The 16,565-nt window shown below is 36.5% G+C and overlaps 1 protein-coding gene across 1 annotated transcript in view; it reads left to right on the forward strand.

Moving 5' to 3' along the window:
• The window catches only part of LOC150099691 (anoctamin-8-like), a 416,071-nt gene that overhangs the window by 275,502 nt on the left and 124,004 nt on the right, over nt 1-16,565 (forward strand). The window contains exon 11 of the mRNA XM_090403618.1: nt 15,244-15,519. Within this exon, the coding sequence (XP_090259744.1) occupies nt 15,244-15,519 (276 nt within the window). The remainder of the gene's footprint in view (nt 1-15,243; nt 15,520-16,565) is intronic.

Here is a 16,565-nt window from a genome sequence, read left to right on the forward strand (position 1 = left end):
GGTGTCAACACCATCTGTTGGTGAAAGTGATCATGAGGTATTGGTTTAAAAGGTAGTCAAAAAGGAAAAGGTTGTTAGCAAGAAGGTATATTTATGGAACTATAAGGTGGGTGATTATCAGAATCTCAGTATTCAACTAGCATCAATACACTGGGTCGATGAATTGTATAGAAAAGATGTTGATAGTGCATGGGAAATGATAAGGCAGTATCTAACACAAGCAGTACATAACTGTAGCTGTATAGCAACAGTTAAGCAAATAAATAGAGTAGGAGTGAGATGGATGAATGGTGAAATCAGCTGGCAGTGTTACAAAAGAAGTTATTATGGAGGAAGTACAAGACAGTTTGCAGTGAACAGATGCATGAAAAATATAAAGTGCAGGCCAGGAAAGTGACAAACATGGTAAGAAAATAAAAAGTAGAATATGAGAGGAGATTGGTCAGTCAGGTCAAAGCTAATCCAAGGGATTTTTTCAGCTATGTGGCAAGCATGAGGGGAAAATAATTATGGCAGGTTGATGCTTGTGGATGGTTATGGTAGCAGAGTAACCATAGCAAATGATATAGTGGAATTATTTAACAAACACTTCATCAGTGTATATCATAGTGGCATGAATGATGCTGTGCAAAATGTAAAAGGAAAGCAAGAATTAGTAGAATTAAAGGTGAAAAAATCAGAGGTCTATCAAGTGTTGCTCAGGTTAGATGTTAATAAAGCTGTGGGAATAGATGACATATCACTACGTATTTTTAAAGAATATTCAAAAGAGTTAACCATGCCTTTGTCCTGGTCATTTAATGAGAGTCTTGCAGTGGATAAAGTTCCTAAGGTATGGAAAGAAGACAAAATAATACCTCTCCACAAGCATGGTTCAAGAACAGAAGTTTCCAATTATAGACCAGTCTATGTGTCTGCAGTTGTGATCAAAGTGTTGGAAAAATTGGTTAAAAATAGAATACAGGATTGGGTTGATGAACATAAGATTCTCTATGATGGTCATCATGGGTTTGTGAAGGACATTTTTTGTTTTAGCAATCTGCTTCTGTTTTATGATAAGGTAGCAAATGTGTTGGATAAGGGAGAATCGTATACAGTGATATTCTCGGACTTTGCAAAAGCATTCGATAGATTATCACATGATAAGTTGACGTACAAGCTGCAAAAGATAGGAATGGATAGTATATTAGTTAGATGAATCTGAGATTGGCTCTCTGAACAATACCAACAAGTTGTGTATGATGGAGCTGTCTCAGAAAAGGAAGGTGGCCAGTGACATGCCTCAGGGTTCTGTTCTCGGGCCCCTACTGTTTAACTTGTTTGTTAATGCTATTTCTTGTGGATTGACTGGGGATCTTCAAATGATTGCAATGATGCAAAGTTAGGTAGAATTATTAGGAGTGGTGCTGGTGTTAATTCTCTACAGAAGGATTTGAATAGGCTTTTAGCTTGGACAAATGAGTGGGGGTTGAAGTTTTAATGATAATAAATGCAAGGTCTTACACTTTGGGATACAGAGATGTAAGGCTACATACTGTATTGGTGGAACTGTACTTCAGGAAGTGGATGAGATTCAGGATCTTGGAGTGATGGTGGACAGTGGACTTGAAGGCCGGAAAGTACATTGCATGTGGTGCAAAGACTGCACATCATATTGATGCTACGATAAAAAGCACATTGACATATAGAGATAAGGTGGTGGCGGTGATGCATCTATATAAAGCATTGGTAAGACCACATATGAACTATTTTGCTCAGATTTGAACACCTAGTTTTCATTGTTATGTGGAAACACTTAAGAGGGTCCAGAGATGATTAACCAAAGTGATATCAGGACTCTGGAGTGTGTTGGTTATGAAGAGCATTTCAAGAAATGTGGATTACAGAGGTTGGTAGATAGGAGGAAAAGAGGAGATATGATAGAGACCTTCAAGTTAGTTAAGGGTTTCTATCAGATTAATACAGAAGAAATGATAAAAAGATTGGATGTTAAGATCAGAAGAACGAGGAGCCATCTCTAGAAGTTGTATATTGATGTGATGAAAAACGGAGTGAGGAATAGATCTTTTACATGGAGAGTTGTTAGTGAGTGGAATGCATTGCCTGAGTGCGTTGTGAGTGCAGGTAGTGTAATGAACTTCAAAGCTCATTATGAGAGACATGTTGCTGGTTGAGTGGGCCTCCCACGAGTCCGTTGACTCCATGGAGGTTACGAAATAATAATAATAATTACTTGTATATTACAAGTATTTAAGTAATAATCAACAATTTACAAGAATTTGTAAGAACTGCATCATTTTGAATAATTCTTTCATGACACCAGCAGTAGGACAGGTTGGCTAATAATTGCTAAGCACATTAGTTAAATGAGAAAAAGAAATTAATTTCATTAACTGAAGCAAAATAAGTGCCTTCACATATAACACAATTGGAAAAATAACAGAACCTTTTGCCCTTCAGTTGAAAAAAAAAAGATCTCAGTTCACTTCTCTTCATAAGAAGATGAGAATCTTTATGTTGACTTTTTTAATTAGGTGACTTAGCTGATCTCATGTCCAGGTATCAGGTTTTCCTTCTTAGAAACTTGTTTTTTTTTTTTTTTTTCATCCTGAACACTAGTATATTAGTCACAACCATACACATGCATTTAATAGACAAAAATGCTATTAGAGGGCATACATAATATGGTCTGGATGATGATTATGTAGTGCAAACATTAAGTTGCATGGTGTATAGGGTGCCCTCCCTGTGTTGAGTCCTTGTGGTGGATTCTGAATGAGGAGAATTAGAAATTATTAATACTTCATTCAGAGTCCAACATAATCAGCCATTCCCTAAGCCAAATTTGCTCATCAGACTAATAATCTCTTATTAATAGTATGCTATTCATATGATTTCTTTCAAGTTACGTTTATTGAATTTGTTCATTTATTATTTTGAGATGAAGTGCAGTTGTGAAAACTGTGTATCAAATATCACTTATTATTATGAAATTAATATTACTAAAACAGAGATAAAAACTGTAAAATATGTAATCTTTTTATGTTATTAGTAAAATGTAATGTATCCAAGTAATTCTTCAAAATAAGACTTGATTGGTTGTTGTGAGAAATTATATTATTTTTACCCAGCGCGTGCCTTATCGTGAGTTACTGTACAGTATACAAGAAGCCAGTTCAGTAGCAACAAAACCAGTTAGAACCAGATTTTGGCAGGAAAGGGGCGGAGTAGGATGTCATGGGCAGTACATGGAAAAGAAGTAACACAGTAAAAAGGGGAGAAATAACCTGGGGCTGAACAGAGTAGGAAGGACTGGGAACCGCTCTGTATTTTGACTTATCTGTCTTCGAGCTCTCATTCTTTTATAAATTCCTATCACCTTGCAGAAGGATAGCGTTGGACAAAAGGATAATAAGAATGAGTAAGAAATACTGAGGGTTAGGCAATTATGAGCAAGAAGATAAATTATCCCGAGTTAACTAATCAGTTACTGAAACTCAGGATTCTATAATATTTGTGTGTTCTCAAAGTGAAAGTATTCAAGAACCAAGGAGAGTTTCTAGGATTCTCGATAATGAGGAAGCTATACTGTCTATATCAGTAAGGATAACTTTTTTATGCCTCATATGAAATAGCGAAGCTTGTTTCTGGAGAACATGATATAGTTCATATTACTGAAATTAACAATTCAAGATTGAATGTGTGATACAGTGAAACATTTCCTCATAAACGTAATATATGAAGTATCTCTGCATTAATAGTTCAAGATTGATTGTGTGATATAAAGAATCCTGTTACAAGAGAACGCAATGTAAATTTGAGACTTAATTTTCTGAGAACTATTGTGTTAGATTGATAAACTTAAAGGTTGCTGAATGAATGTCTGATGATTTGTGCTTTGTGATTAATAGTTAATAGTTCTGAATAGTTAAACTGAATCAATATTTGAAGTACATTAAACAATAATTTTGTTTAGAGTGGAATTGTATTTGGAATCTTAGATAATAAGAAGAGTAGAATTTATATGCATAAATTCTAATCGTAAATGATATACTCAGCTGAGTAAATTACTAATGTCTTAATGAGGACTTATTCATTCTTAAATTGTATTATCCCTACTTGAAATTCTTGTTTTAATGTAAATTTATGTGTTAAAGCATTAAATAATTTTTTTTTTAGTTGAATCTTGTGTTTGCCTGATTTCTTTCCTTGCACCGCTCATTAAAATAGTTTGAATCTTAGCAGGAACCCTATATATATATATATATATATATATATATATATATATAATAAGGAGAATTTCAGCCTGAATTAAGTTGATAACAATATTGTGCTAGCTGATGGTTGATTTCACAACGTTGCTTATGCAAATTAGAACATAGAGTGGCGCAGTTAAAAATAAATTTTCTCTGTGTTCGAATGTGGAGTCAGTCAACAGCTAGATTATACATCGGAGTAGAACGTAGGATCAAACACTTGGACCCTGTGGAGTTGTTATGTAATAATAGTAGTTATGAAACTTGTTCATTGATTAAAATCCTACAGTTTTTTCTTGGCAAGACATGAAATACATCAGTCCAAATGATCAATTTTGCCGGCACACTTTCTATGGAATATACATATATTTGTCACAGACATCTCTCTCTCTCTCCACATATCAATAATAGCCATCCTCTCTCTCTCTCTCTCTCTCTCTACCAAAAAAGTCTTATCATAAAAAACACTCAAAAATAAATAAATAAATATCTTGATAGCATTTGTCAGTTTGGTTCACAGTACTCACTGATTAATTCAGTTTCTCTATTGCTGAACTTATTTTCCTTTACCTATTAATTTTGGGTGTTTAAGTGATACTACTTGGAATGATGTTTTAACAATAGTTGAACTGAGTAGTAAATTTAACCCTCAGCATTTGTTAAGCCCTGTGATGCTTCAACTCTTTGGAAACAGATCATCAAAACTGTCCACCCTCATTCACTTTTAATGCTATGAACTCTGTGTAATGGTTTAAAGAGGAGCTGTTTTGCAGAAGCTAATTTGCAGTATATTTTCATTGCCCTATTTCAAAATACATGTGTATTTTAGTGTTGCATTCCAAATTATTTTGGTTTATATTAAACTGAAGTTATTGCTATAACTTGATAGTTGTCTCCATAATTTATTTAAAAAAAATATTCTTGTAAAGTTTAATTTCAAGATATTTATTATTATTATTTCTTAACAAGCTTGACTCTCATTATAGTAAATGCTGTTGTAACAAACTGCTGAAAGGTTCTAGTCAAAGTCACTTATGTATAGTGTTAAACTGAAAATAATTCACTATAACAAACTATCCATTATAATAAGCTATTTTTGTGGTCTCTATGAGTTTGCTATAGTGAGAGTCGACTGTACTCGGAGCACAATGCAAATGACAGAACAATTTTGAACAAATATTGATAGAAAAACTAGTAAATTAAACTATCATAAGAACTAACCCTTGAGGATACTTGCAAAATGAAACTAGTTCTCCTTATCAGTAAAGGCTATCTAGGTCAGTCAGTATTGGCAGTGATCTTCGGTTAGAAAGACCTAGGTTTGAATCCTATCTAGGATGCAAAGAATCTTTAGAGTTACTTTTCAACTGTAAGAATGTTCTAATCCTGTATGGAGGTGATGGGATTTTTTCATCCCTGAAAACAGACAGATTTCCAGATAAATAAACAAAAGTAGGTCACTTTAGTTATTTTGCCATAATTTTAAACAGCCTCTTCTTATCAGATGAATAGATCAGTTTATAAGTCATTGCATTTTATTATTATTATTATTACACAACCTTCCCAGATTGGCTTTTTGGACAAGTCCATAGTAAGCCTTATGCCTAATATACGAGGATATTAGGCATAAGGTGGCTATTAAATAACAAGACTGGTTGCAAAAATGTGGTTTATTATTACAATTGTACAACTTTATTGATATCCCCTTCAACATACTCCCCCCTCCTCTATCTATACAACATTGCATATGAATTTTCCATTGTTAGAAGTAGTGCTTCAACAATGGAAAATTCCGCTTTCCCCTTTACCTCATCCACTGACTGAAAACAGCTGACAGCAGAGCCGGACTTGCAGGAGAAAATCATTACATGTGATGAGATGTAGATTTTCCAGTACGATCAAGAAACAAAGAGACAATCGATGCACTGGAAAACTCCCATGTCACCAAGAATGAAAAAAAACAAGAATGAGCAAGTCAAAACTGAAGGCAATGCTGATTGTTGTTTTTTTTTATATGAATGGTGTGGTAATTGTTGAATGGGTACCAGAGGGTCAGACAGTTGACCAATATAACGTATTGGTATACCACTATAACATATTAGTAAACATAAGCAGGCTGCCATACGATGGTATGGCAGCCTACTTATGTTTTATGATAAGTTGATGAATGTGTTGGATAAGGGAGAATATTGGTTAGCTAGATTTGAGATTGGCTGTCTGAACGACACCAGCAAGATGTAATGATGGAGCCGTGTCTCAGGCCAATCACATGCCTCAGGGTTCTGTTCTTGGGCCTCTTACTGTTTAACTTATTTGTTAATGATATTTCATGTGGATTGACTGGGGATCTTCAAATTGATGCAAAGTTAGATAGAATTATCAGGAGTAGTGCTGATGTTAGTTCTCTACAGGAGGATTTTAAATAGATGTTTAGGTTGGACAAATGAGTGGAGTTGCAGTTTTAATATTAATAAATGCAAGGTGTTGCACTTTGGGATACAGAGATATAAGGCTTAGTATTGTATTGGTAGAGCTGTACTTCAGGAAGTGGATGAGATTCGGGATTCTGGAGTGATGGTAGACAGTGGACTGAAGTTCCGAGGGCACATTGCACGTGTTGCAAAGACTGCACATCATATTGCTGCTATGATAAAAAGTTCATTGAAATGTAGGTATAAGGAAGTGGTGATGCCTCTATATAAGGCATCGGTCAGACCACATATAGATTATTGTGCTCAGATTTGGTCACCTAGTTTTCATTATGATGTGGAAACACTAGACAGGGTCCAAAATGATATCAGGACTCTAGAGTGGGGTTACGAAAAGCATTTCAGGGAATGTGGATTACAGAGGTTGGTGGATAGGAGGGAAAGAGGAGAAATGATAGAGACCTTCAAGTTAGTTAAGGGATTCTATCAGATTAATACAGAAGAAATTATAAAAAGTGTGGATGTTAAGATGGGAAGAATGAGAGGCCATCTCTGGAAGTTGTATAGAGATGTACTGAAGAAGGGAGTGAAGAGTAGATTTTTTATGTGGAGAATTGTTGGTGAGTGGAATGCATGGACTGACTACATTGTGAGTGCAGGCAGTGTAAATAACTTCAAAGCTCATTATGATAGACATGCTGCTGTTTTGAGTGCACCTCCCACATTGACTCCTCCTCCTGTTGACTCCATTTAGGCTATGAAATAATAAGAATTTAACCTATCTCTCTAACATTATTTACCCAACTTTCTGTTAGTATTTGATCATTTTTTAATCTCCCATTAGAATTTTCAGGCACAATGCTGTTTAGTATATGGTCGAGTGTTTCACAAAACTCATCCCTTTCTTCTGTGCAGTCTGATGTTATTTCATGCATGAACTTATATAAGTATCACTTGGTGCTGTTTGTTTATTCTAAGATTGAAGTCATGTTAACCATCTTAGTGATATAATTATTTCTTTATATGAATCTAGTGATTTAAATCCAGCATTATTTCAGGCCAGTGAAACCTTATCAAAATGGACCAATAAAAGGCAAATATATGGACACTTGGGTAAGCGATGATGTCTTCTATATGGTCTGTGCTAGGGCAACTTCTAAATGCCAGCAAATGTATTCTCATAAGCTGTCTGATCAACTTTTTTTATCAAACTTTCATAGTTTCTACATTTGGCTTTGAAATAATGCTGGATTTAATATCCACTTGATTCATATAATTTTGCATTGCTGAACTGAAGCCTTTTGGTTCTTTATTTTAGTAAATAATTATTTATTGTTTGTCTTTTTATCGATTGGTTAATTTACTACATTAGCTCCTCCCTGAATCTTGGTTCATCATTGTAGCTCTAGAGTAAATGTCCATTTCTTAGATTTATGCTATTTGCATCTAATCTCCAAATTTCATTTAATCTGCTGATGTTTCATTTTTATTTTACCTGCTTTTAATGATGCTCTGCTAGTTTTGTTTGTCTTAGTAAAGATCTGCAGATGTATACATAAATATATAATTTTCTGTTATTGTATCAGTAACAGAATATTAGATTTTATTTTTCCATTCGGTAGTAGCAGAGCTCAAATTCTTATTACAACAGATCAGACTTGTCTATCATAATAAAACACTCGAGTTAGCATATGTTTAAGAGATAAGGTGAAATAAGTTAGGTGTGAAATGGATGAATGAAGAGATTAAGCATGCAATACAGAGAAAAAAGGCATTATGGAGGCAGCATAAGAGAAATGGTAATAACCAATTTCATGAGGATTACAAAGACCAGGCAAGGAGGGTGATTTGGTTGTAAGGGTATCAAAAGTGAATTATGGGCAGCAGTTAGCTAATGAAGGCAAAAAGAATCCTAGGGAGTTCTTTCGATTTTAGGATTTCGATTATAGAAGGATGACATTGATTGGAGAAAATGATATAAGGACAACTGGTGCGGAAGATATAGTGGAGATACTTAATGAGCAATTCATAAAGGTCTTTCATTCTTGTGAATATCTTGTGACATCATGGAGAGTCTGAGAGTAGTTGATAATGAGGAGGGGAGACTGACTGTGAGCAAGAGGTGTATGGGGAATCGAGCAAACTTGATGTCAATAAGACTGTGGGACTTGATAACATATCACCATGTATTCTGAAAGAACGTGCCAGGGAGTTGACATCTCCCATGACATTTTTTTTTTAATGTGTCTTACACTGGGTCGATTTAAAAGAGTGGAAGCAGGGCAAGATTGTGCTGCTTCACAAGAGAGGTGATAGAACTTAAGCATAAAATTATAGGCCTATCTGTGTGTTAGATGTTGTGGTTAAGTTGTTGGAGGAGCTGGTGAGAACTAGGCTCCAGAATTGGGTTGACAACAATGGTATTATCTTTGATGGACAGCATGGATTTGCTAAAGGGAAGTCATGTTTTAGTAATCTACTTAATTATTACAATAAGGTGACGGCTTCATTGGACGGAGGAGAGGGATGCACAGTATACTTAGATTTTGCAAAGGCTTTGATAGATTACCATATTATAAGTTGATAGCCAAACTAGAGTGGATGTGGTCGGATATTAGATTAGCGCATTGGATTGGAGACTTTCTATCTGATAGGTATCAGCAAGTTGTGTATTGGGAAGCAATATACTGAAAGAGGAAAGTCACTAGTGGTGTGCCTCATGGGTCTGTTTTAGGGCCATTGCTGTTTAATCTGTATGTTAATGAAATTGGGAAAGATTTGGATGGGGATATTCAGTTGTTTGCAGATGATGCAAAGTTGGGATGAACTATGAAGAGTAGAGAAGATGTTGTAGCTTTACAAGAAGACATGAATAAATTGAGTGAATGGGGATGCGAGTTCAATGTTGCAAAATGGAAGGTTTAAAATTTGTGAAACAAACATGGGATGTAGAATTTATGCTTGGTGGGGGATATATTGTTGGAGGAAATAAGAAATCTTGGGGTGAAAGTGGATAAGGATCTGAAATTTAAGGGACACATTGTCAAAATTGTGAGGACAACACAAAGAATTCAGAATTTTGCAGAGGACACTGACTTGTAGAAGTAAGGAGATTCTTGTTCCATTGTATAAGGCTTTGATTAGGCCACACCTGGACTACTGTGCATAAATTTTGTCACCTTGTTTTCAAAAGGACAGAGATATGTTGGAAAGGTTCCAGAGGCGACTTACTAAGGTAGTTTCTGATCTCTGGAATGTCAAATATGAGGAAAGATTGACAAGATGCAATTTACAGAGTTTAGTGGATAGTAGAAAGAGGGTTGATATGATAGAGACCTACAAGGTAGTAAGGGATTGTTATAGGATCAATGTTGGAGAGGTTTTGCAGAAAATGGTGAGAGATCAGGGGAGAACCAGAGGTCATCCTGGAAGCTGTATAAGGAGGGTGTGATTAGAGGAGTGAGAAGCAGGTTTTTTGCATGCAGAGTTGTGAATGATTGGACTGCCTTGCCTGAGAATGCTGTGTCTGCAGAGAATTTGAATATATTTAAGGCGCAGTATGATGGACTGTGTGTGTGTGTGACAAAAGGACAGCCCAGATGAGTCTTTGACTCCATGGGATCTGGGGATAATAATCAGATTCATGATTTTTATGTTCTCATTGTGACCTGGCTCTTCAGCCTTCATTATATTTATTTTACTTCCTTTGATGGATTATTAGTCTAATCATTTCTTGCTAATCAGGCTTCATGAAAGGTCAGCATGCTTAGGTAAGGCAAATAACTGGAGGTAATTACTGTACAACAGCACATATCCATCCTTCATACAACTTTAGACACTTGGAACAGGATGAAACAAAAAAAAAAAAAGAAGAAGAAGAAATAGGACATGTCTATGGATCACTTGGGTTCGAGGTTATATGGTGAGTGGTCAGTGTAATTTAGCGCTCGTGTAACATTGGTGATTTTTGGTGTTTTTTGTGTGTGTTTTTCCTTAGAAAATTGGTTTTATAGTATATTAGAACGATTTTCATGTTTTTAGAGTATTTTGTGTGTCTTTATAACATATTTTATTGGGGCTGTCGCTGCTAGAGGGATTTCGTAGTGTGTAGTGTTCATGAAAGCTCCGGATAAGATAAGTATTATTTTCAGTTATCGTTGATAAATTTATTTAATATTGCTTAGTCTTGTTTTTGCCTTGCATCTCTTAGTGCATTTTTTTGTGTGTTTTTGGTGTGTTATAATTTATAATTTGATAAAATACGTTGCAAGTAAGTATGGCTCCAGTACGAAGGAAAACGGCAGCCAGTAATGATGGTTCGCCATCTTTATCAAAGAATGGTAGTATAAAAGAGATCATTCAGTGTACTAGCTGCGAAATATACGCTTTGCGGAGTGCGGTCGGAGTGTGGTTAGATGATGATAATAAAGGAGTGAATGTGTGTAGAAAATGTAGGGAGAATGAGAAATTGAAGAGTATTTCGGATCGTGAGTGTGATATTTTTCTCAAACTTCAGAATGAAGAAAATAGGGATATGACAAGAAACGGTGCGGTTGTACCAGAGAATTGTGAGAGTGTGAATGTAGAAAGTTTGAATGATAGTATTAATGGTTTTACTGAGAATAAAAAAGATGAGATAGACGCAATGAGTGAGATCGCGTTGTTGAATGGTGCGATACAAAGGGCAAAACAGCAGCTAGAGCGTATGAGCAAAAGTCGACTGAATGAACCAGCCAATAATAAAAAGTATGACAGGAAAAATAGATGTATGAGTGTGAACATGAACAAAATGAAGGATAGAGTGCTGTATGGAGACTCATTATTACGAGGTGTGATAGTAGAGGATTTGACAAATCGTACCAACCTAGTGCGACCATAAAGGATGTAACTGAGTCTATTAGAGAGTAAAAGGAAAGGGTGAAAGAAATGATTGTTGTGGCAGGTACGAATGATTTGAAAGGAGACAAAATGGAAATGATAGAAGACCTGAATGAATTGTTTGAGGTAGCAAAAGAAAAGAGTGAGAGAGTTAGAATGATTAGTCTTTTGCCACGGTATGACAGTGAAATGTTTAAAAGGAGGGCCATAATTGCAAATGACTTTATGCATGAGTTATGTATGACGAGTGGTGTGGAATTTGTGGACATGTGGAGTTAGTTGGATGGGCGAAAGGATCTATATAAGATGGATGGCTTGCATTTGAATGGTTACGGTGTAAGAAGACTTGAGAAAGTGTTGCTGAATGTGGTGGATGTGCAAATTCAGGGAAACTAGATTTATTAAGGGGGGGGGGTAGATATACAGTCCTTAGGGAGGCAGTTGAATGTAAGAATGAATATAATATGCCCGAGCAAATAAGGACAACAAATCAGATTGGGATAGTTAATATAAGGCATCAAGCAGGGTTGGGGCTAATGGGGGTCTTAAATTCATGTACACTAATGCTTGGAGTATTAGGAACAAGAAGGAAGAGTTTTTGGCCATGGTTGGCACTTCCAGACCACAGGTTATTGGTATTAGTGAAACATGGCTGACTGTAGATGATATAGCTAGTGGGATTGAATGTGATGGGTATAGTGTGTTCAGGAATGACAGGGAGAATAAAATGGGGGGGGGGGAGTATTGTTGATGATAGTTGATGAGCTGCAGCCAAGGAGAATAGAAGTTGAATTGCAGGATAGAGAAAAGAGCACATTTGAGGCCATTTGGTGTGAGATTGTGGCTAGCAGAACAAAATGTAAAATTGGGTGCTGCTATAGACCAGGTGACGGAAAAGATGGTGGTGACAGTATGCACAAGCAAATAGAAGAAATGAATGGAAGGAGGGTGATTATTATGGGAGATTTCAACTATGGTCGCATTGATTGGAGTGAGGAGAGGACACACGGGAGGAAGGAATTGGATTTTATGCAGTTATTAAGAGATAACTATCTGCGACAGCATGTAATGGAAAATACTAGGGGTCAAAGAGTGCTTGACCTAGTAATTACATCTGAGGATTTGACTGTAACAAATATGACCACATTGCCACCAATCGGTGAGAATGATCATAGGGTCTTGACTTAGGAGGTGGCTAAAGGTGTAGAATTTTCAATTAAGACAGGGGACATGTGGAATTATCGGGCTGGAAAGTATGACAAGCTTAGGAGTTTGATTGGTTCAGTGCCATGGCATGTACAACTGCAAGGACTAGAAGTCGATAGTGCATGGGAAGTAGTTAAGAAGTGTTTGCATGAAGCAATGGCTGACTGTATACCAAGAGTCCAAATAATAAATCAAGTAGGGGTTAAATGGATGAATAACACCATTAAGCTTGAGCTGCAAAAAAAGAAACAACTATGGAGGGAATTTAAGGAGAAAGATGACCGGCAGGCACACGAACAGTATAAAGCGCAGGCCAGAAGGGTAACGAGTGTGGTAAGAAAAGCAAAAAAGGATTACGAAAGAACATTGGCCATGCAGGCTAAAGAGAATCCTAAACAGTTTTTAGATATGTAGCAAGTAAAAGGAAAAATGTACATGGCAGAATGATTTTAAAGAATGCCGATGGTAGGGAGGTAACTGAATCAGTTGATATAGTTGAGTTACTGAGTGAGGACTTTGCAAGAATATATCATCCAGGTGGTGACATTTCAGAAACGAATGTACCAGTAGATTATACGGGAATTGTGGTAAATGAAGTGGAGGTGAGTAGTCTATTGCATAACCTCAATGTCAATACATCTGTGGGATTGGATGGTATACCAGCTCGTATTGTATGAGAAGCAGCTAAAGAATTGTCAGTACCCTTGACCATTTTGTTTAATTTGAGTCTCGGGTCTGGGTTAGTCCCGAGGGGGTCGAAAGAGGGGATAATAGTTCCACTGCATAAAGGTGGTTCCAAGACTGCTGTTGTAAATTACCGACCGATTAGCATATCAGGAATCATTGTCAAGGTCTTAGAGAAATTAGTCAAGAAGAGAATACAGGATTGGATAGATGAAAATGGGATATTGTATGGGGGACAACATGGTTTTGTGAAGGGTAGATCATGCCTCAGTAACTTGCTCATGTTTTATAACACAGTGACGGCTGAACTGGATAGGGGTAATGGGTTTACAGTAATACTACTGGACCTTGCCAAGGCTTTTGATAGGATACCACATAGAACCCTAATCAGTAAACTGGAGCAGATGGGGATAGACATAGGGTTGGTGAGATGGATAGGAGGGTGGTTGAAGGAGAGATACCAGAGAGTGGTTTATTCAGGAGTGGAGTCTAAAAGACGGCTTGTGACTAGTGGAGTGCCACAGGGCTCTGTTCTTGGACCACTGCTTTTCAGTTTGTTCATCAATGATATAGGAAAGGATTTGAGAGGAAGTGTTCACTTGTTGGCTGATGATGCAAAGTTGGGTAGAGCAATTATGAGTGCACAGGATGTCAAAATTTTACAGGATGATTTGGATAGTTTGGAGGACTGGGCTAGGAAAAACAGATGTCAATTTAATGTGCCAAAGTGTAAGGTTATGCACTTTGGGGTGAAAAGAATAGCAGCAGTATATCGCATTGGTGGAACCATACTCCAGGAGATTGATGAGGCCAGGGATTTGGGAGTGTTGGTGGAAAGGGAATTGAAGTTTAGGGGGCACATTGCAAAAGCGACTAAAACAACTCACCAAATCACTTGGCTTTTGAAAAATACTTTAACATGCAGAGACAAACAAGTTGTTGTTCCTCTGTATCGAGCCTTGATAAGACCCCATCTGGACTACTGTGCCCAGTTATGGGCACCAGGGTTTCTTCGTGATGGGGAGAAAGTGGAGAGGATCCAGAGACGAGTGACCAAGATGATAGAAGGTCTGTGGAATGAACGTTATGAGAATAGGTTGAAGATTTGTGGGTTTCAGAGATTGGATGATAGGTGAAGGAGGGATGATATGATTGAGACATTCAAATTACTGAAGGGTTTCTACAGGATTGATCCAGAAGATATTTTTGAAAATATGACTGGTGGTGGGAGGACTAGGGGCCATGCATGGAAGCTGGGCAAGAACGTGGTTGACAAGGGTGTTAGAGCTAGGTTTTTTTACTTGGAGAGTGGTGAATGAGTGGAATAAGCTTCCAGAGTCTGTTGTGGGTGCTACGACCATGAATGAGTTCAAGGCAAGGTATGATAGATACTGTGTGAATGTCGAATAGTTGTTCTTGACATGATATTAGGGCCTCCCTCGATGAGTCTGTCGACTCCTTGGAGTTGCCCGGAACAACAACAACAATAATAATAATATAACAGATGCATATTATGTGAAGTAAGGCTTTGTCCAACATCAAGTACCTTGGGTTTGTCATTCCTGTGCTCACTTAGGGAATGTGTGGGTGAGGGGGGGGGAATACATGCACAGATACACACGCAGACATTCATATGATTATGATAAAATCAATGCTAGATTTTTAAGTCATAGATTTAATTTATTATTTCTTAGATAATTGAATGGTTAATTTATGGTTGTCTCACTTTGTGTTTTTGTTTGATTGTGACATTGATGTTTATTTGTTTGTTTAATATAATCTCATTATAGCAACTGGCAGCCCTTCTTATAACACGACAAGTGGTGGGAAACATCAAAGAATCACTAGTTCCATTTTTGACAGAATCTATCAAGTTAGCTCGCATTGGATCTGATGATTCTTATATTTCCAATAGTGACACAGTTTTGCATGAAACTCAGGAATCTGAAGAAGAGAACCAAAAAGATTCTAGTTGCCCAACAACTAATTCTTTTCAGCATTCAAAAAAAGGAGTGAAGCCAAAAGCAAACTTAACTCAAGCTGAAATGGAAAGTGCCATGTATCAAGTAATGTAGATGTCTATATTTTATTTAATATTCATGATTTTTTTTAACTCTCATAACTTATATTAATGAAATTTAGATTATCAATGTAATTATAATATACACCTTATAGATACATCCCATCATACAAAGAATCCCGTGCTTTTTTTTAGACTTTCTTACATAAATATTCTGTGCTACACAAAACTTGTATTGTTTTATACATTTGTCTCTTGCTATGACAAACTCGTAGGACCACAGGAATGGTTTGTTATAGTGGATAGTTCTGTCATTCATTTTCCTTTAGAAGATAACTTTCTGATTCGAAGATTTGGACTTTTCAGTTGTTAGTTATAATGTTAGTTATTCTCTCTCTCTCTCTCTCTCTCTCTGTGTGTGTGTGTGTGTGTGTGTGTGTGTGTAAAATTCATAAAAATTTCATTGCAATTAGAAACACACATCAAAATTCAAATAATTTTGATTATTGTAATTTGGCATCCGATTGACCAGAGGGCTTTTCAGAAAACACACAAGATGTTACATTCGTGCTCTGGCCATCTGTCATTCATGTCAAATATCTAGCATTATAAGAGCTTTTCATTAGATTCACTCTCTTTGTTCAATGAAAATGGTATTGCAACAAGAAATAAGAGTATGTCTAATAAAATCTACTTTTTTACACATTGGCTTAAGTGATAGGTCAAAGATAAGTACAAAGTTACTCCATCTTCGACAACTCAAGAAGTTAACTTGGACATCCCTTGTGTCCATTATGTGAATTGCCATGATACTCAAGAATCACTGAACTTGTCACATTTTGTGCTATTCAGAAGCTTTCTTCATTTTTGGGTTCTGTGAAAGATGAGCTACCTCCAGAGGGTTCGCTGGAAGAATCTGAATTGTTGAAGTAAAGTAAGTTCCTTGTGGAAAGCATTTTTGAAAATTATGGAGACAACTACCGTGTTTGAATAAAAACTTTAGTTTAATATAACTAAAATATACATTCAACGTTTTGACCTTTATGTCAAGGTCATCTTCTGGAGCATACAACTATACACAGAAAACAAGCT

Source organism: Typopeltis vanoorti, chromosome 14 (genome assembly GCF_054136105.1).
Source record: "Typopeltis vanoorti isolate ZY-2024b chromosome 14, IOZ_Tvanoo_1.0, whole genome shotgun sequence".
In the NCBI taxonomy this organism is placed as follows: Eukaryota; Metazoa; Arthropoda; class Arachnida; order Uropygi; family Thelyphonidae; genus Typopeltis; species Typopeltis vanoorti.